The 24,319-nt window shown below is 38.0% G+C and overlaps 1 protein-coding gene across 1 annotated transcript; it reads right to left on the bottom strand.

Annotated features, from left to right (window-relative positions):
• Positions 1 to 1,641: 1,641 nt before the first annotated feature.
• Positions 1,642 to 17,110, bottom strand: LOC144446714 (tetraspanin-33-like). The gene is made up of 7 exons (XM_078136536.1): positions 16,931 to 17,110; positions 12,202 to 12,393; positions 10,876 to 10,950; positions 6,723 to 6,818; positions 5,876 to 6,055; positions 2,891 to 3,007; positions 1,642 to 2,294 (listed from the first exon to the last, which is right to left on the bottom strand). Exons 1-7 carry the CDS (start codon positions 16,997 to 16,999, stop codon positions 2,190 to 2,192), a joined length of 834 nt encoding a protein of 277 aa, XP_077992662.1. The 5' UTR covers positions 17,000 to 17,110; the 3' UTR covers positions 1,642 to 2,189.
• Positions 17,111 to 24,319: the final 7,209 nt, after the last annotated feature.

Raw genomic sequence — 24,319 nt, 5'->3', positions numbered from 1 at the left:
TCCACTGGTCCCATGCCTTTGTGCTCTTGTTTATTGGTCTTAGTACCATTGTTTTGCACTATGTTGCATATAAATTACCGCTCGTAATTGAGCAAAATTCTAGCTTAATTGCTAAATTTGGTCAGCACAAGTTGCTTATGACCTATGGTACCAGCTATCACGATATGGAACCTCTACACGCTGCTCAGAAAGGTAATGACGTAAGGTAGCCTTTTCAGGCTTTTATAGTACTATGGAAGGACGACACCTAGCGATGAATTAGGGAAAGCTACTGTAGTTACTGCTACGTTCCCTCGAAGACTTCTAATTTGACGTCCTTAAGGTAGGCAAATTTTCCAAGTTAGTGAGTAGAAATATACAATGTCTGAAAGAAATTCTACTTTACTTGTCATGGTAACATACTCTCAGACTGGCTTCAAATAACAAAAAAATTTAATTTTATAGCTATTTTATCCTTCAGATTTAAGGCACATAATTATTATCAACTTGATACGTTATACAAGTTGTTGGTGTAACATGTATGCTGTACTCAAGCAAAGTTGTACGTGTTTGAACAGAAAATATGGGATTTATACCCTGCATCATCACAACAAATCACATCAATGTCATTGGTTCTGTGGTGCTAAACCACATTAGTAAAATCATTCAGAATTGCCATTATTTCATGTTTTTTTGTTAATTTTCATACTTCTTATTTTCTAATACTTTTGTTTTTATCGCAGAGAAAATACTACTGACATTTAGATGTTATTCCCCAATTTTGTTCTTCATTCAGCCAAGGATAATATGAGTGACCTAAGGGGCCTTGTCACTGCGAGTCACTAGACAAGTAATTTCCGGCTGAATGAAGAAAAATATTGGAGAATAACATAATTATACCAGTTCCAGTAATATCAAAGAAAAATTGGGGAAACTAATGTCAATTTTGGATGTTTTGACTCATATTTTGAACACAGCAGAAGCACTGACCAACGACCAGAGTATATATTCCATATTTTTTGTTCATCTTGGCTCTTTTATGATATAAAAGGTTTTGTTACTCGTCTCTGACTGGTTGTAACAAGGCCCTTTATGTTACTTGTATTTACTATCTAAATGTTGTCTGTACAGAATATATTACATGTGTATATGAATTCAATATGTTACGATTAAAGTGGCACAAGCTGAGTTTATAAACTTTTTATGATTAACATACTTACAACCTTAATATTCTATTCTAGTATAATGTTTATGTTGATGCATGGCTACACAAGTGACTGTCTCTTCATATAATTGTTAGCACAACTGATGACATAATATAAGTAAAGTATATTAATTTTTCCATCGAAACGTTAAATGATACCTGCTTTAAATATCATGTCTTAGTTTTGCCAACAGCAAGTGATTGTCAACACTTCTTCCTAAAGTAAGTAGAATACTGTGTGTACATTTTAATGTGTAACGGAATGTGCTACAAAAAATCCTGTAACCTCAGCATGTGTCTCTTTAACATGGCTAATACTATTCATAGTAGATAATTTTTTGTTCAGATATTCAGGCATATTACCTATCATAGAAGTCCACTATTTCTAATAGTGGCAATGATTTCAAACACGTCTATATAAACTGAAATGTTTAAATAATGTTTAAATAATATTGATGAACAATCAGTCCTATCAAGATTGAGACACATATCAGTTGTGTTCTTTATAATCTTAAAATACATAATCATTTAAAAATTGGCCAGATCATTGATTCAAACTAGTTGAGTAAAAAGTTGACATAAATAGCCAAACCTTACAACATCAATTTGTCCTGCCAATCTTCAAAAATCCTTGTGGCCATTTTTTTTTTGGCTATTTACTTTTTCATTCCAAGGTGTACACTTTCTTACAAAGAAAAATTCAGTCAAAACATTTTTGAAGTGAATTTTCACTGATGTCTCGTCAGTATCATCAAGGGTGTACTGCAATGGCATGTTATCATACATCTCAAAAGAGACACTTGAAATGAGCTTGAGTGAGTACTGCAGGGATCTTGATGTAGAACACTACCCCTGATGATGCTGAAAAGACATTAGAGAAAATTTGAGATTCACTTTCCAATTTTTTTTTACTTTCTTTATTAGAAATTTTCATCTATGAACCTAGAGGCTATCAACATTAATTCTTGCCTATATTTTCTTGATTTGATCCAGTCACTGTATATTCCTAGAACTTTGACATGTATTGGTTCTGTCGCTTGCTGCTGTTAAAGTTTTCCTTCTGTTCTTCAATTTGTGTGTGTAATATTCTGGCCAGAATTATGCCAATAACCTGTTGAGATAGACAAATACAGTGTTATTACTAATAACTATAAAATTGGATTTGGATGCACTTCAGAAATGAAATGCTGAGAATGTTTGTTCATTGTATGCTTTCATTTAAAACCATTGTCTCATACTTCTGAAGTTTATTGAGGTAGTATTTTTAAAAGAGAAGGAACAACTAAATTACCAGTTTCATGCTTCCTTTTTGCCTTGTACATAACTTTATGTTCACTGCAGTATGCTTCTCATTCTGTTAAATGCTCTTTTATTTGCTAAGTGACCTAAAAGCATATTTGACTGGGAGGTTGTATATTGAACATTTCTTTCCAGGATTTGTCATACTTTATCTCATGTCACTGTAATAACCTATTCTACTACAACTACTGCTATTCCCTGAACTGACAGTTTGCAGACCTAGCTCCTGCTTCTAAGTGTGAAAATGTACCGATACACTTTGAGATGTTGAATCATGGCAAATCAGAACACTTATAAAGTTAACACATCAAATAACAGTAGCATTCAATTAAAAATGGGGTGAGTTGACAATGGGACAAGTTTAATACAGGAAGAGTTGGTGTGTCCCTTCTACTGTACATGACTTACCTGTATAATGGCTACACCTATTGCAAGTCCTCCAATCAGGTACACATTACTGTTGACGTACGATACCAATTTATCAATACAACCAGTCACATAGATCTGGTCACTCACAGCTGCAGCCTGTTGGCAAGACAAATCAAATTGTGCTCATTGGAGGCTGTATGTTATTATAGCAATACTAGCAGAGCAAGTTGCTTTTATGAACACTGGTTATCAACATGGGTGGGGTATAGACAACACATGAGGTATTGACCACGAGGTTATCAACATGGTTGGGGTATAGACAACACATGAGGTATTGACCACGAGGTTATCAACATGGGTGGGGTATATAAAACACATGAGGTATTGACCACTAGGTTATCAACATGGGTGGGGTATATACAACACATGAGGTATTGACCACGAGGTTATCAACATGGGTGGGGTATATACAACACATGAGGTATTGACCACTAGGTTATCAACATGGGTGGGGTATATACATCACATGAGGTATTGACCACTAGGTTATCAACATGGGTGGGGTATATACATCACATGAGGTATTGACCACTAGGTTATCAACATGGTTGGGGTATAGACATCACATGAGGTATTGACCACTAGGTTATCAACATGGGTGGGGTATATACATCACATGAGGTATTGACCACTAGGTTATCAACATGGGTGGGGTATATACATCACATGAGGTATTGACCACTAGGTTATCAACATGGTTGGGGTATATACAACACATGAGGTATTGACCACTAGGTTATCAACATGGTTGGGGTATAGCCATCACATGAGGTATTGACCACTAGGTTATCAACATGGTTGGGGTATAGACATCACATGAGGTATTGACCACTAGGTTATCAACATGGGTGGGGTATATACATCACATGAGGTATTGACCACTAGGTTATCAACATGGTTGGGGTATAGACATCACATGAGGTATTGACCACTAGGTTATCAACATGGTTGGGGTATATACATCACATGAGGTATTGACCACTAGGTTATCAACATGGTTGGGGTATATACATCACATGAGGTATTGACCACTACGTTATCAACATGGTTGGGGTATATACATCACATGAGGTATTGACCACTAGGTTATCAACATGGTTGGGGTATAGACATCACATGAGGTATTGGCCACTAGGTTATCAACATGGGTGGGGTATATACAACACATGAGGTATTGACCACTAGGTTATCAACATGGTTGGGGTATAGACATCACATGAGGTATTGACCACTAGGTTATCAACATGGGTGGGGTATATACATCACATGAGGTATTGACCACTAGGTTATCAACATGGTTGGGGTATATACAACACATGAGGTATTGACCACTAGGTTATCAACATGGTTGGGGTATATACATCACATGAGGTATTGACCACTAGGTTATCAACATGGGTGGGGTATAGACAACACATGAGGTATTGACCACGAGGTTATCAACATGGTTGGGGTATATACAACACATGAGGTATTGACCACGAGGTTATCAACATGGGTGGGGTATATACAACACATGAGGTATTGACCACTAGGTTATCAACATGGGTGGGGTATATACAACACATGAGGTATTGACCACGAGGTTATCAACATGGGTGGGGTATATACAACACATGAGGTATTGACCACTAGGTTATCAACATGGGTGGGGTATATACATCACATGAGGTATTGACCACTAGGTTATCAACATGGGTGGGGTATATACAACACATGAGGTATTGACCACTAGGTTATCAACATGGTTGGGGTATAGACATCACATGAGGTATTGACCACTAGGTTATCAACATGGGTGGGGTATATACATCACATGAGGTATTGACCACTAGGTTATCAACATGGTTGGGGTATATACAACACATGAGGTATTGACCACTAGGTTATCAACATGGTTGGGGTATATACATCACATGAGGTATTGACCACTAGGTTATCAACATGGGTGGGGTATAGACAACACATGAGGTATTGACCACGAGGTTATCAACATGGTTGGGGTATATACAACACATGAGGTATTGACCACGAGGTTATCAACATGGGTGGGGTATATACAACACATGAGGTATTGACCACTAGGTTATCAACATGGGTGGGGTATATACATCACATGAGGTATTGACCACTAGGTTATCAACATGGTTGGGGTATATACATCACATGAGGTATTGACCACTAGGTTATCAACATGGGTGGGGTATATACAACACATGAGGTATTGACCACTAGGTTATCAACATGGGTGGGGTATATACATCACATGAGGTATTGACCACTAGGTTATCAACATGGGTGGGGTATATACATCACATGAGGTATTGACCACTAGGTTATCAACATGGGTGGGGTATATACATCACATGAGGTATTGACCACTAGGTTATCAACATGGGTGGGGTATATACATCATATGAGGTATTGACCACTAGGTTATCAACATGGTTGGGGTATAGACATCACATGAGGTATTGACCACTAGGTTATCAATACCTCATGGGTTGGGCATATACATTACATGAGGTATTGACCACTTAGAGAATTCAAATTTGATCCTTGAAAATATGTGAAAAACTGTTTTGATGCTATTATGATAAAAAGAGGAACTTTGGAGAAATATAAATAAAAACCTAGGGAACTTGTGTATACTACCTACGACTGGAAATTAAAGTGTGGCTGGAACTATCATAAATGTATTTAGAAGGTTGTATGTATTTATAATAGTTTCAGTCACACTTTTAATTAGTATTCACCAAAAACATTGAAAAAAGTTTACATATGTAACTGATATAAAGATTTTCACTCTGTGACACACATCTGTTACTATGGTAATCAATGACTTTGATTGTTCACTCAAACTACTGATAGAATACAATTTTAGTTTTGATAAAGTTTTCTTGATGGTGTTTATTGATAACAAAAGAATGGTGGCTTTTGCCACTGAGGGGACCATGCACTTACGGGTTTGTCAGTGGTATCGTAACCACACTGTGTGTTGATAATGTTGTTTCCACCATCTTCTGGCTGACAGCAAGAATAAGGCACACCACATTTTTCACGACTTAGGTTGGTATCAGAGCAGTTGAAATACCTATTCTTTTGCCAGTCTTGAAAACCATTTCTGCCTCCACAACATTCCAGCTGAGAGTGAAAGAGAAGTGTTATCAAGCTATACATGTATATCAAATGATGTATTCTCTGCAGTGTAAGATATGTTGTGTCTGGGTACTCTCACCCATAGCCCCAAGTCTCTCACCGATGAAGGCTGATGTGGGCCTTTGCAGTGTAAGATATGTTGTGTCTGGGTACTCTCACCCATAGCCCCAAGTCTCTCACTGATGAAGGCTGATGTGGGCCTTTGCAGTGTAAGATATGTTGTGTCTGGGTACTCTCACCCATAGCCCCAAGTCTCTCACTGATGAAGGCTGATGTGGGCCTTTGCAGTGTAAGATATGTTGTGTCTGGGTACTCTCACCCATAGCCCCAAGTCTCCGATGAAGGCTGATGTGGGCCTTTGCAGTGTAAGATATGCTGCATCTGGGTACTCTCACCCTCACAAGACAATTATAAGCCTAGAACTGTATGTTATTGCAACACTAAATAACTACTTGATGTCAAATGTTGAGTCACATGATTAGCAAAGTGTATGCATCAGTCATCAACAACAAAATCAAACAGAATATGTAATTATTTAGTCTTGTGCAAATCCAAATTTGGTTATCAATATAATTCTAATTATTAAACCTCTTGTAGGTTTGTGTTACATAATCTTAGAGTGGAGAGACATACTTTTAAATAAATAACTTACTTCAATCTGTATAAAGTCAATAAAATTTCTCAAGTCCAGATCCTCCCTGTATCTTACGATTGCTCTCTGTACAACTTTATCTGCTTGGTCATAAGTCTGTTGACAAAACACACATTTAATTTGTAAAGATATAGTTAAAACAACTCAATGTTTACACTGTACACTCATCATAACATACAGTTTGTTACTATCGATTGCGTTGACCCATCCCATTTGAGGGAACTAGATACATTGTGATAACTGTGGTCTTCACAACATTATTTTGCGTAAATTTCACCAGTGGGATCTGTAAGTGGGGTTTCAAAGATATTGGCACGTGGGAAATCAAAACACTTCTCTGTACACAAAGTGTCATTGATACTGTTTCAACTTCCATGTTTTGACTGTCGCACTACGACAGTGATGAACACATTAGCGGCTTTCACAGTCATTCATGTTTCAACTATCACTTGAAAACATCTACAAATCTGTTTGGAATTACTAAACTATTGCTGAATAATTATTTCTGGCGATCGAACTTTTTGGTTTTCACGTTAAACAGAAGTTCCTGAAATCAAAAGACTTTTTACGGTTTGTTTGGTCGTCCCGACTATAGTATAAATGATGATACTTGGACGCACACGTCAACCAATTTCTTCCGACTTGGATGATACACGTAAACCGACTGCCAAAGCAAGGGGTTACACTGTACATGTAATATTGCAGACATTGTTTGTTTTCTTGTACCTGCAACTCTAGCTTTGAGGATTACCTTATGCCAAATTCTAGACGGGTAGGCTGTTTAGACACGATGAGGTCCAATGTACGCAAATATAAACAACAACACTGCACTCTATACTACGTACGTAACGGCATGTGACCTCCTTGTCAACGAAAATTACCAAAGGGTGATACAAGCCGATCGTTCAATCGTAGTGGCAACACTTGTAGGACATTCACGATAATTGAGTTGAATAGACTATGGAGAGGGCATCGCGAAAATGCACCTAAGGTTCTAAGTTAGGCCAAGTTTTGGTATAAAGTGAACGAATACAAATGTAAATCGGGAAATTACCGATGAGATGTCACGTTTGACGTGACCTCTAAACTTCGACTAAATTATCGTAGATAGCGTGGTATTATAGTACTAGTATATTTAACTTATTTTCCATCCTTCATGCTAAATACTAAGGTAAGGTGAGGTGTGGATTATGTATTAAGGTATGTTGTACAAAATGTAGGTTGGCTAGTGCACATCCCAAAAATCGCATCTAAAAAAATCCCTCAAGATATTGGCATAGTAGAAGGTGATGATTCCAATGTTACACTGTGATGTAGCACTGGACTGAATTTTAATTACATATTCAGTGAAGTGTTGATAAGCTCATTCTTGAACTGGGTAAAAAGCTAACAACTACTTCAGCCGAGGAAGTTGCAAGTAATTATTGGCATTTACAGGTGATAAATGGTCCAATGCAGGTGAAATTTGCAAATATATGTACCTGCATTCAGCAGGTGACATTTTAAATTTACTGGCATTTAAAAGGTTAAATTTCAACTTTACCTGCATTTGACAAACAAATTTTGAAACTCACTTGTATATTGATTATTTTCATGATAACAGGGAATCTTTTTGTTTGTGGCATTAATACTCTCATTATCTTTATTCAAGATAAACAGTACATTTCAATGATTTGTCATTTGATATAATAATATTTTACTTTGCTCTTAAGTTTTAAATGTGTTCCCAAAATTAAAATTCTGGAGCACCAAAACAAAATTGTTGCTCAAAGAACTTTTAAGGCTGTAATTGCTAGAGGGAGTCCACTAATTCAATGTCAAGGTTGATCAACTGTATGGTTCTTGACTTTCATCATTTCATCAACCTCCTACATACTGATAACCAAACTATATCACAATCATCAATGACAGCCATATATGCTTGTTTGTAATGACTTGTAAACAAGATGGCACCATGAATCACTACATAGGATGATAGTGTAAGATTATATGGCACTTCTTTATCCCATAAAGTCTGGCTTTATATTACAATGGTATTTTATTCCTTCCCATGAGTTAAATGTATTCTACACATTAAACTGACAACAATAAATTGTGTATGTTTATGCTTTTATTTGTTGAAAGTAGTCATAAATCTAATATGGTCGCTAGCACTACTGATATACATGTACATGTAGCAGTGCATGTTTCTTGACACATATGACTGACAGCTGAAACCATAGACCCTTCGTAGGGTACAAGTAAAGTCTGCTGTGACTTAATTCATTTATCTGTGATGTAATTATGATTACGTCCTGTATATGGTGTACACAAGTAAAGTCTGCTGTGACTTAACTCATTTATCTGTGATGTAATTATGATTATGTCCTGTATATGGCATACACAAGTAAAGTCTGCTGTGACATAACTCATTTATCTGTGATGTAATTATGATTACGTCCTGTATATGGTGTACACAAGTAAAGTCTGCTGTGACATAATTCATTTATCTGTGATGTAATTATGATTACGTCCTGTATATGGTGTACACAAGTAAAGTCTGCTGTGACATAATTCATTTATCTGTGATGTAATTATGATTACGTCCTGTACATGGTGTACACAAGTAAAGTCTGCTGTGACATAATTCATTTATCTGTGATATAATTATGATTACGTCCTGTATATGGTGTACACAAGTGAAGTCTGCTGTGACATAATTCATTTATCTGTGATATAATTATGATTACGTCCTGTATATGGTGTACACAAGTGAAGTCTGCTGTGACATAATTCATGGAACATTGTTAAAGAGACAAGAATTGTCAAAAACTTGGCTTTTATTTATGACAAGAGTCATGACAGGTGTGGCTTGCCATTGATGATTGTAGTATGGAAGAGATATACAAATGAAATACACAGTCAAAATATTAAACACATGTATTTTAAGAGCATTTAGATCTTTCTGTTTATTTTTTTAAATGATACTTTTCAAAAAGAATACATTCATAAAATCATTTAATATTTTCTTTAATTAAATGAAGCTCTGATTTAAACTTTTATGTCTAATGACAAACACAACTTAACTTACCTCTTGTGAAAATACAATGGCAACTATTCCAGCAATGACAAACACAACTTAACTTACCTCTTGTGAAAATACAATGGCAACTATTCCAGCAATGACAAACACAACTTAACTTACCTCTTGTGAAAATACAATGGCAACTATTCCAGCAATGACAAACACAACTTAACTTACCTCTTGTGAAAATACAATGGCAACTATTCCAGCAATGACAAACACAACTTAACTTACCTCTTGTGAAAATACAATGGCAACTATTCCAGCAATGACAAACACAACTTAACTTACCTCTTGTGAAAATACAATGGCAACTATTCCAGCAATGACAAACACAACTTAACTTACCTCTTGTGAAAATACAATGGCAACTATTCCAGCAATGACAAACACAACTTAACTTACCTCTTGTGAAAATACAATGGCAACTATTCCAGCAATGACAAACACAACTTAACTTACCTCTTGTGAAAATACAATGGCAACTATTCCAGCAATGACAAACACAACTTAACTTACCTCTTGTGAAAATACAATGGCAACTATTCCAGCAATGACAAACACAACTTAACTTACCTCTTGTGAAAATACAATGGCAACTATTCCAGCAATGACAAACACAACTTAACTTACCTCTTGTGAAAATACAATGGCAACTATTCCAGCAATGACAAACACAACTTAACTTACCTCTTGTGAAAATACAATGGCAACTATTCCAGCAATGACAAACACAACTTAACTTACCTCTTGTGAAAATACAATGGCAACTATTCCAGCAATGACAAACACAACTTAACTTACCTCTTGTGAAAATACAATGGCAACTATTCCAGCAATGACAAACACAACTTAACTTACCTCTTGTGAAAATACAATGGCAACTATTCCAGCAATGACAAACACAACTTAACTTACCTCTTGTGAAAATACAATGGCAACTATTCCAGCAATGACAAACACAACTTAACTTACCTCTTGTGAAAATACAATGGCAACTATTCCAGCAATGACAAACACAACTTAACTTACCTCTTGTGAAAATACAATGGCAACTATTCCAGCAATGACAAACACAACTTAACTTACCTCTTGTGAAAATACAATGGCAACTATTCCAGCAATGACCTCAAGAATCAGAATAAGCCCAAGGAACAAATAGAACTACAAATAAAACAAAATGAAGAGACAATTATAATTTTATAGTTTGTACAATACATGTCAGAACCAACAAGAAGTCTATGTATAAGAACTGAAAATGAGTTATGTACATGTAGTTCAAAGCACTTGTACCTATATTTTAAGAACTGTTTCAACAACTTATTACAAATGTACTTCCAATATTTATATGTGGGTCACTTTTAGACCTATACTCAGCTACATGTATGTGTCCCTATATTTTAAGGATTACTGTGCCATTAAATAAAAAGATATAATCAACATTAGGAGACTTTTTGGTGGTGTAAAAGTCACATCGTCATAAACCACAGCCTCTTTTACGGCACCATCCAAAACATGCCTTCAATAGGCAGTGTCGAGGAAGAAATAACAGCTCTGGTGTGTGAGAATGAAAATTCATCACTCTTTTAGTTTTAGTTCTACAACATTGCAATCAATAACAGCTGTTGTAAATACAAGCAATAAAGTATCATACTATTAAACATACAAATGTTTATTGCTATCATGAGAGTCAGCAGAAATACTATATTCAAATTGCACACTGAATATTCATTAGAGCTGTTTTATCACGATTTGTATAAACAATCCCTAAAGTACTATGGTTAAAACAGACTTTACAGCAATAAACTCTAATAAATGTTTATCACTGTGTACTGTATAAACATTGTAGAAAATGAATTCCACTTTCTATATGTATATCCTCTATATAATGATATTAGAGATGAGTTCTTTCTATCACTGAGAACACATACATATGAACATAAGCTTGTTGAAGTCCTTTCATCAAAAAATAAATATTTCACAACTATCATTGTATGTATTAAAGGTCTTCAAATGAAGAGATTCTCTTCAAGTTGTAACAAGGGTTTGATATTGTTGATTCTATTTTCTTGTATTCATGTACTTTATTCATTTCTATATTTATTTACCATTAGGCTAAGTACATGTATTTTTGTCAAAATGCTGTTCAGTCACTGTCCATATTGACATGTATTTACTTTGTAATTATATGTACCATGGGCCGAGACCCTGTTACTGCAAAAAACGAACTAAACTGATTTTTAAATTACTGCTCCATGCGGGGATGGCCTCTACTTTTCTGATTTTGACCTATTCCAAAACCTAGTGAATATCCTGTTAATACTTGTGTGTCCCCAAATATTCAGTTGTCCATAAAATACATACTTTGCCTGGACTACATTCACAATTCTTGTATATACTATAAAATGTACTTACAAACATAAGGAGGAGTGTGTTTTCTCTGAGAGCACCAACACAGCCACTGAAACCAAGAATAAAGATACCGGAGCCGACCACAATAAGAACGATAGCAGGATCTGTAATGATGTCAAGGTGATCCATTACATTACCAATACCCTTCTCTAACGTTGCCCAGATGCCAAGACCAAGTAATAGGAAACCAATTATCTGCAGATAAAAAAAATGTAGGTACAGGGACATTAAAGTGGCACAAGATGAAGTTGTCAACTTTTTAGTGAAGTGAAAACACTTACATAAAACCTTGATTTAACTATTGTTAGACTAGAAATTAATACCAATACATGCCTTCTATGACATTACAATTTTCTTCCGGTTTTGTTAGAAAAATTGATTACATAAAAAGGATTTCCTTGGAATTTTTACTATACAATGTAAATTATAATAAATTGCATCTTCAAATTTCTATATTAACTTAGTTAATTATATCTTATACCAGTTTTGAGTTTAGTCCATTGGCATTGCAAGTGATGGGTAGGTTACAGTGCAAGTGATGGTAGGTTATGGCGCAAGTGATGGTTAGGTTATGGCGCAAGTGATGGTTAGGTTACGGTGCAAGTGATGGTTAGGTTACAGTGCAAGTGATGGGTAGGTTATGGTGCAAGTGATGGGTAGGTTACGATGCAAGTGATGGTTAGGTTACAGTGCAAGTGATGGTTAGGTTACAGTGCAAGTGATGGTTAGGTTACGGTGCAAGTGATGGTTAGGTTATGATGCAAGTGATGGTTAGGTTACAGTGCAAGTGATGGGTAGGTTACGGTTCAAGTGATGGTTAGGTTACAGTGCAAGTGATGGGTAGGTTACAGTGCAAGTGATGGGTAGGTAACGGTGCAAGTGATGGTTAGGTTACAGTGCAAGTGATGGTTAGGTTACGATGCAAGTGATGGTTAGGTTACAGTGCAAGTGATGGTTAGGTTACAGTGCAAGTGATGGTTAGGTTACGGTGCAAGTGATGGTTAGGTTATGATGCAAGTGATGGTTAGGTTACAGTGCAAGTGATGGGTAGGTTACAGTGCAAGTGATGGTTAGGGTTATGGTTCAAGTGATGGTTAGGTTACAGTGCAAGTGATGAGTAGGTTACAGTGCAAGTGATGGTTAGGTTACAGTGCAAGTGATGGTTAGGTTACAGTGCAAGTGATGGGTAGGTTACAGTGCAAGTGATGGTTAGGGTTATGGTTCAAGTGATGGTTAGGTTACAGTGCAAGTGATGGTTAGGTTACAGTGCAAGTGATGGTTAGGTTACAGTGCAAGTGATGGTTAGGTTACAGTGCAAGTGATGGGTAGGTTACAGTGCAAGTGATGGTTAGGTTACAGTGCAAGTGATGGTTAGGTTACAGTGCAAGTGATGGGTAGGTAACAGTGCAAGTGATGGTTAGGTTACAGTGCAAGTGATGGTTAGGTTACGATGCAAGTGATGGTTAGGTTACAGTGCAAGTGATGGTTAGGTTACAGTGCAAGTGATGGGTAGGTTACAGTGCAAGTGATGGTTAGGTTATGATGCAAGTGATGGTTAGGTTACAGTGCAAGTGATGGGTAGGTTATGGCGCAAGTGATGGGTAGGTTACAGTGCAAGTGATGGGTAGGTAACAGTGCAAGTGATGGTTAGGTTACAGTGCAAGTGATGGTTAGGTTACGATGCAAGTGATGGTTAGGTTACAGTGCAAGTGATGGTTAGGTTACAGTGCAAGTGATGGGTAGGTTACAGTGCAAGTGATGGTTAGGTTATGATGCAAGTGATGGTTAGGTTACAGTGCAAGTGATGGGTAGGTTACGATGCAAGTGATGGTTAGATTACGACGCAAGTGATGGTTAGGTTACAGTGCAAGTGATGGTTAGGTTACAGTGCAAGTGATGGTTAGGTTATGATGCAAGTGATGGTTAGGTTACAGTGCAAGTGATGGGTAGGTTATGGTGCAAGTGATGGGTAGGTTACGATGCAAGTGATGGGTAGGTTACAGTGCAAGTGATGGTTGAAGGTTACGGTGCAAGTGATGGTTAGGTTACGATGCAAGTGATGGTTAGGTTACAGTGCAAGTGATGGGTAGGTTATGGTGCAAGTGATGGGTAGGTTACGATGCAAGTGATGGGTAGGTTACAGTGCAAGTGATGGTTAGGTTACGGTGCAAGTGATGGTTAGGTTACGATGCAAGTGATGGTTAGGTTACAGTGCAAGTGATGAGTAGGTTACAGTGCAAGTGATGGTTAGGTTACAGTGCAAGTGATGGTTAGGTTACAGTGCAAGTGATGGTTAGGTTACGGTGCAAGTGATGGTTAGGTTACGGTGCAAGTGATGGGTAGGTTATGGCGCAAGTGATGGGTAGGTTACAGTGCAAGTGATGGTTAGGTTACAGTGCAAGTGATGGGTAGGTTACAGTGCAAGTGATGGTTGAAGGTTACGGTGCAAGTGATGGTTAGGTTACGATGCAAGTGATGGTTAGGTTACAGTGCAAGTGATGGTTAGGTTATGGTTCAAGTGATGGGTAGGTTACGGTGCAAGTGATGGGTAGGTTACGGTGCAAGTGATGGTTAGGTTACGATGCAAGTGATGGTTAGGTTACAGTGCAAGTGATGGTTAGGTTACAGTGCAAGTGATGGTTAGGTTACGATGCAAGTGATGGTTAGGTTACAGTGCAAGTGATGGTTAGGTTACAGTGCAAGTGATGGTTAGGTTATGGTTCAAGATCACCATGTTGTGAACAATTCTTAATCTATACTCTAAGAATTTTCCCACCAAATTTCAGACTGATCTGCCCTGTAGTTTTTTAGTTTAAGTTTTTTACCACAAATCCCATTTATTTACCCAAATCACGTATTGGTTGTAAGATCATTTTGATTTGAACAATTCCAAACTAGACACCCAAGGTAATACATCCACCAAATATCATGGCAATCGGTCCAGTGGTTTTTGATTAGAAGTTGTTTACACACACACACACACACACACACACACACACACACACACACACACACACACACACACACACACACACACACACTCACACACACACACACACACACTCACACACACACACACATCCACAGACACACACAGATACACAGACAGACACACAGACAGAGAGACACTTTGCCATGCCTATAGCACTACCGAACCTTATCAGTTCAGTTGTGCTAAAAACATAATGTATATGATTTTAGCTAGATTCCAGAAACAAATTTAGGTACAATTAGGTCACAGGAAACAGAAATAAGTAGAGCTGTCCTGACATGTAGATTAACTTATTCCTATCCTATGTAAGGGTACCTAAAGTGGCAAAGTGGGACCTGGCAGCCAGTGGAGCTCTTTAAGGATTGGTGTTATATGATCATACTTCTTGGCCCACATGATGATTCTAAGATGCTGCAGTATTTTGTGCATGTTGTGTTGTAGTGGTTTTAAAGATTGCGATTCACTTCATCCCAATTTCAACTTGTCCCATTTCAACTCACCTCAATTTCAACTCGCCCCAACATCACTAGTAAACATTTATAAATCTAAACGATACATGGACTCGAAGTACGGGGACCAACAAATTTACATGATTTTACCTACAGTGGCCAGTTGAAGCATAGCAAATGTAACATTTCGTAGCAGAAAGTGGTGTGGGTTTTGGCTAAGTGTTTTCTAGATCTAGAACTTATACTAGCACAACAACTTTCCTCAGTAATGGAATATCACTTTTCACATTAGGACGTAATGTTTACAATGCAAATAAGAAATAATAATGATAATAACCAGGGAGAATATTAGTGAATGACACGCTTACAACTTCCACAAGTACAGGGTTTTGGAGATGTGTCTCCTCTCCCTAGTTAACACAACTAAGTATTGTAGTATGTGTTTACTGTACAAGTGGTACTTCGTTAGTGAAATACGAGATACCGCAGACGTTCCAAACTGAGTACTACTAGCTTCAATTTCAAATATGCACAGGTAAATTATATCGTAGAGAGTTGGGGCGAGTTGAAATTGGGGCGAATTGGCAATTGGACAAGTTGAAATGGGACGAGTTGATCCGTCACTGGTTTTAAATGGTCATTAGGTAGGCCATACAACAATGCATTTCCACATACATTAAATACTTTCAGACTGTGTTAGCTAATAAAATGTCTTCTAAATCAGAACTAATGCGCATCTAATACATTTGTACTAAGAAGTGTTAGTCACAATCATAAAGATGAACATAGAATGCCCAAATACTGGTAGAACATATTTACATACACTGTACATGGTAATTAATTTACTGAGCAAAGCAACAGGTAACTCTGGTAAGACTGAAATACTGTGTTGTAAACAACTCGTTCTAATTAGAAGTAAACGGGATATTGGAAATTCTCAGTTCAAAAATCGGTCGTACAGCGCTTAATATGGACAACCAAACCATTAAAAATTGTATGGCGTTGTGTCCGCCCTGTGGTTAAATAAACGCCCTGCATTCATTTCACAGCGAGTAATGTATCATTGTTTATGTTATGTAGTAAATATCGTATTGTCGGCACTTATCTCCACTTGTTCACTATTTTACAATACTTGACAACATAAACTACTGTCAAATTATCGCACTGTAACAAGACTGCCACAAAACTTATGTAACAAGTGTCAATGTTAACTTACAGTAGAGATACCAATGCAATGTAGGCAAGATCGGTACGGTGGGAAGAACTTGAAATATGGTTACAGTTTACTTACCCAAAATATAAAATTAAAAGCAAACAGAAGGTACTTTATCACCGGATTAACAACACTTTCGTCGGACATGATGAAGGAGATGTGTTACTCAGCACACAACCTCTGATAATAGAATATTTACGTAAAGACAATCTACGACAGTTTCCTGATTCAGGCGTAAAGCTAAAGAAACACAGTCACTTTCACTTCCTGAATCCGCGAAGCGTGACCTGCAATATCGCCCTCTATAGACTAAGTTGGTTGCCTTCCGTCTTTACCTCCCGCCTTCGCGATGTATGTACATAGCTATGGATCTCTGGTGTATTAATATTGACAATGTATGACTTGTTTGGGACAAGATCAATAGTTGAATGTAGGATAAAAAAATAAATTCTTTTACGGGGGGGGGGGGCTATTAATTCTCAATCTCCTACAAAATCAATTTTACTTTTTGGATCTGTTTGTAAAACATCATGATGTATCTTACAATCTATTTGTACCCCATAATGGAAATATTTCTAAAAAATATCTTCAATATAAATATCTTCAAATTGAGAAATAGAAGAATTTTTTGCTATAGTAAATGAATGGCACTAAAATAAAGTAAAGTGTCTACATAGTGGCTTTGTATTCATAGCACTACATACCATAGTACCATACTGATGTGAAATTGATTGTGCTGTCTAAAACATTTTCAATTTTGGTCAATTTATTCTTTTAGTTAGGCCTCAGAAACCCCTCAATTCTAACTAATAGTTAGAATGGAGGGGTTTCTGAGGCCTAACTAAAAGAATTTAGTTTCCTTCTTTATCCTACATTGAACTATTGATCTCACCCTCTACCAGTCATGTTTGGTTTGCTCTCAAATTTGTAATTGCATTTTGAAACCTCTGAATGAAAACAGTCGGGGGAGGGTTATCTCTGGACACAATATATGCTCTGAACACACATGGAGCCCAGCTAGCCTATAAATTACTTTACAAGAGCCCATCACATTATCACATAGCTTCTATGAGTGATCCCTTCCCAACAAGTGGGTGTATCTCCCTCTTCCCTCTACTGTTGATATTGGTAATCAGATGCACTAATGTTTAATGTCATGATACTTTTAAATTTTATTGTACATGTCAGCACTATGTATAAGAACAGCCCAACCCCTAGACTGTCGACAGTCGTTCATGCCTTTTTTGCTATGTTTTATCTAAAACTGAAGTCGTCGCCTCCCTCCGATCCGGAGCAATACTATAACCGCGTACTGATCAGCGAGTGCCAGAGGCACTCACAGTTCATGCCTTCGGCAATCTTCGGCACTCACAGTTTGTGCCTACGGCAATCTTCGTTCCTATCAGTACGCAGTAGTATTCAGTGCCATGGAGCGAGGTACCAACTTTGTTTTAGATGAAACGTAACAGAAAAGGCACAAACAACTGTCAACAGTCTACCCAACTAAGTTGTCACAGTGGTGGGCGGTCATTTCGTCCCAAACTAACTCGTCCCAATAAAGTTGTTCCCGGGCTAAATCGTCCCACAACCAACTCGTCCCACTGCCACATCGTCCCATTCAAAGAATATTCCTGTGTGGTTCATAATTAACTGCAAATAGGCATAACGCATGATGTAGCGTCATATCCCTGTTTGCCGACGGTGCACGGGTCTACGTAGTCTTGCTGCTAGACGTTCGGGCTTTCTTTCGATGCCGCATAACTATAAGCGAACGAAGTTCGCATGTGAGGGCCTGTTCCATCCTCGATAGCGTTGTTCGGCTGTGTGTCGTATTTTATCGGAAGAACATCCGAGGGCTAGCTGATAGACTAGGGTCTACGCTGACTTGAGGATCAAAGGGACGACTAACTCCGTATGCGAACAGGACTAATGGCGCCATAGATCGTACGTCAAAATTTCTGTCATCGTATTTTTTCTTTTCAAAGTTCGGAAACATAACTATAAAGTAATTGTTTGTAATTGCAAAACTTTCGACAGATGAAAAGTCACGTTGCCTTCTCGACAGAATCTGCCAAAGTTGCGTCAGTTCATGTTTGTGTTCTGAACGCGTAGCTAAACACAATATTATTAGTGGTGGGACGAGATGGCGGTGGGACGAGTTCGTTTTGGGACGAGTTAGTGGTGGGACGAAATGGCGATGGGACGAGTTCGTTTGGGACGAGTTCTTTTTGGGACGAGTTGTCTGGCACCCGTCACAGTCATTTCAAGAGAAGAATGAACAACACTGTTTATACAGAGATTACTACTACTAGTTTTCAACTTTTGTTACTTTTTATTTACTACAATAGTGACAGACATCTTTACAGTGTTTTTGCTAAGGTTGGAGAACCCTGGTAACAGAAAGGGGGAAACAGGTAAAAAACGGCAGTTTACATGGACACATTCAAATGCAAAAAATAGTACCTCTGAAGGGGATGGAACCTTTTGGCTATATCATAGAGGTGAATGCATGGATGGTCAGTCAACATCCCAATGAGATAAATCAAAATTCAATAAGTTTCTTTGCACTTCAGCAAGTGAAGTAAACTTGGAGACATCATCATTATCTGTATAAACATTTTCATTTGCCATTCATTTTGAAACAGCATGTGCACTCATACAGACTAGTGACACACACACACACACACACACACACACTCACCGGGTCCTACTAATTATAGCTGCAATAATTGTAGCGTCTTGTTGCGGTTTTGTGGGGTTTTTCGTCTGTTTTGGTGACTTTTTAAGTTTTTGTGTTAGGTGCGGGTTAAACACAAAAACTTAAAAAGTCACCAAAACAGACGAAAAACCCCACAAAACCGCAACAAGACGCTACAATTATTGCAGCTATACTAATTACTGCCCGGGAGATACAAGAAGTGCCCGGGAGCAAACTGGTGGCCAAATGGCACTCAATATTTATGTGCATTGGCCCACTTGGAATGTATATTGACCAAAATTTAGTGGATTCAAACCCCCGATTGCTGCTTTTTCAGTCATAAATTTTCTGGCGTGTTACAGACATTGCATGGCTACAGCATATATTACTGCCCGGGACACATCTGGCCTGCCCGGGCCAAATTTAGACATTTAATCTATATCAAAAGTTGATTCGTAAATAAACCAGAATGTTACGAACCATGTCTAACCTAAATTATGATCATTCAAGTCTTCTTTTATCGTTTTTCAGGCTAAAAACCGTTCGTTCACCTCGATCTCTGTACAGTCTATCTGCGCCATCTTGTTTCCTGGAATATACCATTCTGTAGAAGGGGTGCTTAGCCTTAGTAACGGCCTTAAAATTGCCCACGTAACCATGACGCCCGTGTGAGAAAAATTTACACGGAAATTATTGTTGTCACGCGATAACATATCATACATGTGACTGAATGTATCAATATACTAATAAATTAAATCATATCATATCAATGTTGTTGAAGACACAATACTTGCTATTGTAGGGTTTCTCTCACACAGGATAACCAGGCGTGCCAGTGGCAGAGAGATAGTGCAATTTTTGTCAATACAAGTAGGCCGACACGTAGGCCTGTATGTTCTGCATCTTTAATAATAACAGTTAACTGTGATACAAGTAAAATTGTCTTCACACATTTTCCTACATTCAGTCAAATCATACGTTATTTTCTCCTTTGACCATGCATGTTAATATTCAGATTTATTACAGGTTTATCTACTCCAGCTCTCTCCTCAAGGACGCTGACCTCTACAGCTATTTTCATTTGGAAATTTCAAAACAAAATGGTTATCCTCATCGAACTTTTACCAAGCAAGATTATCTCCCCCCCCCCCCATATTTCCATATCCATAGATTCACCCTTAGTCATGTTGACTAACTGGCGTTAACGTTGTTTCCTTAGATTAGGGGGTACATATATCGGACAGCCTGGAGAAAGTTGAGCCACTTTAACACAATTAAAAAGCAAGACATATACAGCATTGATACTGACAAAGACATAGCTTCAAAATTGTTCAATTTAAAAAACTAAAAAAGTTATTTTAAAGGCCCAAGAATTGTCATTGCCGTCACCCATACCAACCGACGCTAAGTAGTGGTATTCCTAAGGTAGGAACCTATATCGAGTGCCCGGGGAAAATTGCACCTCAATAACATTATTAAAATTATATAGATATACAGTACGGATAATTACAGGGTAATAGCTCCAACATTGTATAATTTCAAGAAGTAAAAACTGACATTTTGCGCCCGACAATTGCCGTCGTCGTCACCCATACCAACCGGCGTTAAGTAATGACGTTCCTAGGATGGGGGAGGGGGACATATATCGAGTGCCCGGGGAAAATCGCGGAAGGGTCATACATTTAAAAGTATATAAATATATAGTATAGATACTTAGAAGGGCATAGCTACAAAATTGTATAATTTCAAGAAGTAAAAACAGTCATTTTGGGTAGAACAATTACCGTTGCCGAAACCCATGCCAACCGGCGCTAAGTAATGGCGTTCCCTAAGATAGGGGAGGGGGACATATATCGAGTGCCCGGGGAAAATCGCGGAATGGTAATACATTTAAAAGGATATAAATATATAGTATAGATACTTAGAAGGGTATAGCTACAAAATTTTATAATTTAAAGAAAGCAAAAGTGACATTTTGCGCCCAACAATTGACGTTGCCGTCGCCCATACCAACCGGCGCTAAGTAATGGCGTTGCTAAGATGGGGAGGGGAACATATATCGAGTGCCCGGGGAAAATCGCGGACGGGTAATACATTTAAAAGTATATAGATATATAGTATACATACTTAGAAGGGTATAGCTACAAAATTGTTTTATTTCATGAAAATAAAACTCACATTTTGCGCCCAACAATTGACGTTGCCGTCGCCCATACCAACCGGCGCTAAGTAATGGCGTTCCCTATGATAGGGGAGGGGGACATATATCGAGTGCCCGGGGAAAATCGCGGAATGGTAATACATTTAAAAGGATATAAATATATAGTATAGATACTTAGAAGGGTATAGCTACAAAATTTTATAATTCAAAGAAAGCAAAACTGACATTTTGCGCCCAACAATTGACGTTGTCGTCGCCCATACCAACCGGCGCTAAGTAATGGCGTTGCTAAGATGGGGAGGGGAACATATATCGAGTGCCCGGGGAAAATCGCGGAAGGGTAATACATTTAAAAGTATATAGATATATAGTATACATACTTAGAAGGGTATAGCTACAAAATTGTTTTATTTCATGAAAATAAAACACATTTTGCGCCCAACAATTGACGTTGCCGTCGCCCATACCAACCGGCGCTAAGTAATGGCGTTCCCTATGATAGGGGAGGGGGACATATATCGAGTGCCCGGGGAAAATCGCGGAATGGTAATACATTTAAAAGTATATAAATATATAGTATAGATACTTAGAAGGGTATAGCTACAAAATTTTATAATTCAAAGAAAGCAAAACTGACATTTTGCGCCCAACAATTGACGTTGTCGTCGCCCATACCAACCGGCGCTAAGTAATGGCGTTGCTAAGATGGGGAGGGGAACATATATCGAGTGCCCGGGGAAAATCGCGGACGGGTAATACATTTAAAAGTATATAAATATATAGTATAGATACTTAGAAGGGTATAGCTACAAAATTTTGTAATTTAAAGAAAGCAAAACTGACATTTTGCGCCCAACAATTGACGTTGTCGTCGCCCATACCAACCGGCGCTAAGTAATGGCGTTGCTAAGATGGGGAGGGGAACATATATCGAGTGCCCGGGGAAAATCGCGGAAGGGTAATACATTTAAAAGTATATAGATATATAGTATACATACTTAGAAGGGTATAGCTACAAAATTGTTTTATTTCATGAAAATAAAACTCACATTTTGCGCCCAACAATTGACGTTGCCGTCGCCCATACCAACCGGCGCTAAGTAATGGCGTTCCCTATGATAGGGGAGGGGGACATATATCGAGTGCCCGGGGAAAATCGCGGAATGGTAATACATTTAAAAGGATATAAATATATAGTATAGATACTTAGAAGGGTATAGCTACAAAATTTTATAATTCAAAGAAAGCAAAACTGACATTTTGCGCCCAACAATTGACGTTGTCGTCGCCCATACCAACCGGCGCTAAGTAATGGCGTTGCTAAGATGGGGAGGGGAACATATATCGAGTGCCCGGGGAAAATCGCGGAAGGGTAATACATTTAAAAGTATATAGATATATAGTATACATACTTAGAAGGGTATAGCTACAAAATTGTTTTATTTCATGAAAATAAAACACATTTTGCGCCCAACAATTGACGTTGCCGTCGCCCATACCAACCGGCGCTAAGTAATGGCGTTCCCTATGATAGGGGAGGGGGACATATATCGAGTGCCCGGGGAAAATCGCGGAATGGTAATACATTTAAAAGTATATAAATATATAGTATAGATACTTAGAAGGGTATAGCTACAAAATTTTATAATTCAAAGAAAGCAAAACTGACATTTTGCGCCCAACAATTGACGTTGTCGTCGCCCATACCAACCGGCGCTAAGTAATGGCGTTGCTAAGATGGGGAGGGGAACATATATCGAGTGCCCGGGGAAAATCGCGGACGGGTAATACATTTAAAAGTATATAAATATATAGTATAGATACTTAGAAGGGTATAGCTACAAAATTTTGTAATTTAAAGAAAGCAAAACTGACATTTTGCGCCCAACAATTGACGTTGTCGTCGCCCATACCAACCGGCGCTAAGTAATGGCGTTGCTAAGATGGGGAGGGGAACATATATCGAGTGCCCGGGGAAAATCGCGGAAGGGTAATACATTTAAAAGTATATAGATATATAGTATACATACTTAGAAGGGTATAGCTACAAAATTGTTTTATTTCATGAAAATAAAACTCACATTTTGCGCCCAACAATTGACGTTGCCGTCGCCCATACCAACCGGCGCTAAGTAATGGCGTTCCCTATGATAGGGGAGGGGGACATATATCGAGTGCCCGGGGAAAATCGCGGAATGGTAATACATTTAAAAGTATATAAATATATAGTATAGATACTTAGAAGGGTATAGCTACAAAATTTTATAATTCAAAGAAAGCAAAACTGACATTTTGCGCCCAACAATGGACGTTGTCGTCGCCCATACCAACCGGCGCTAAGTAATGGCGTTGCTAAGATGGGGAGGGGAACATATATCGAGTGCCCGGGGAAAATCGCGGACGGGTAATACATTTAAAAGTATATAGATATATAGTATACATACTTAGAAGGGTATAGCTACAAAATTGTTTTATTTCATGAAAATAAAACACATTTTGCGCCCAACAATTGACGTTGTCGTCGCCCATACCAACCGGCGCTAAGTAATGGCGTTCCCTATGATAGGGGAGGGGGACATATATCGAGTGCCCGTGGAAAATCGCGGAA

The sequence above is a fragment of the Glandiceps talaboti genome, chromosome 15 (genome assembly GCF_964340395.1).
Source record: "Glandiceps talaboti chromosome 15, keGlaTala1.1, whole genome shotgun sequence".
NCBI lineage: Eukaryota > Metazoa > Hemichordata > Enteropneusta > Spengelidae > Glandiceps > Glandiceps talaboti.
Note: the sequence above shows the minus strand (reverse complement) of the source record. Positions and strands in the feature narration are given on the sequence as shown.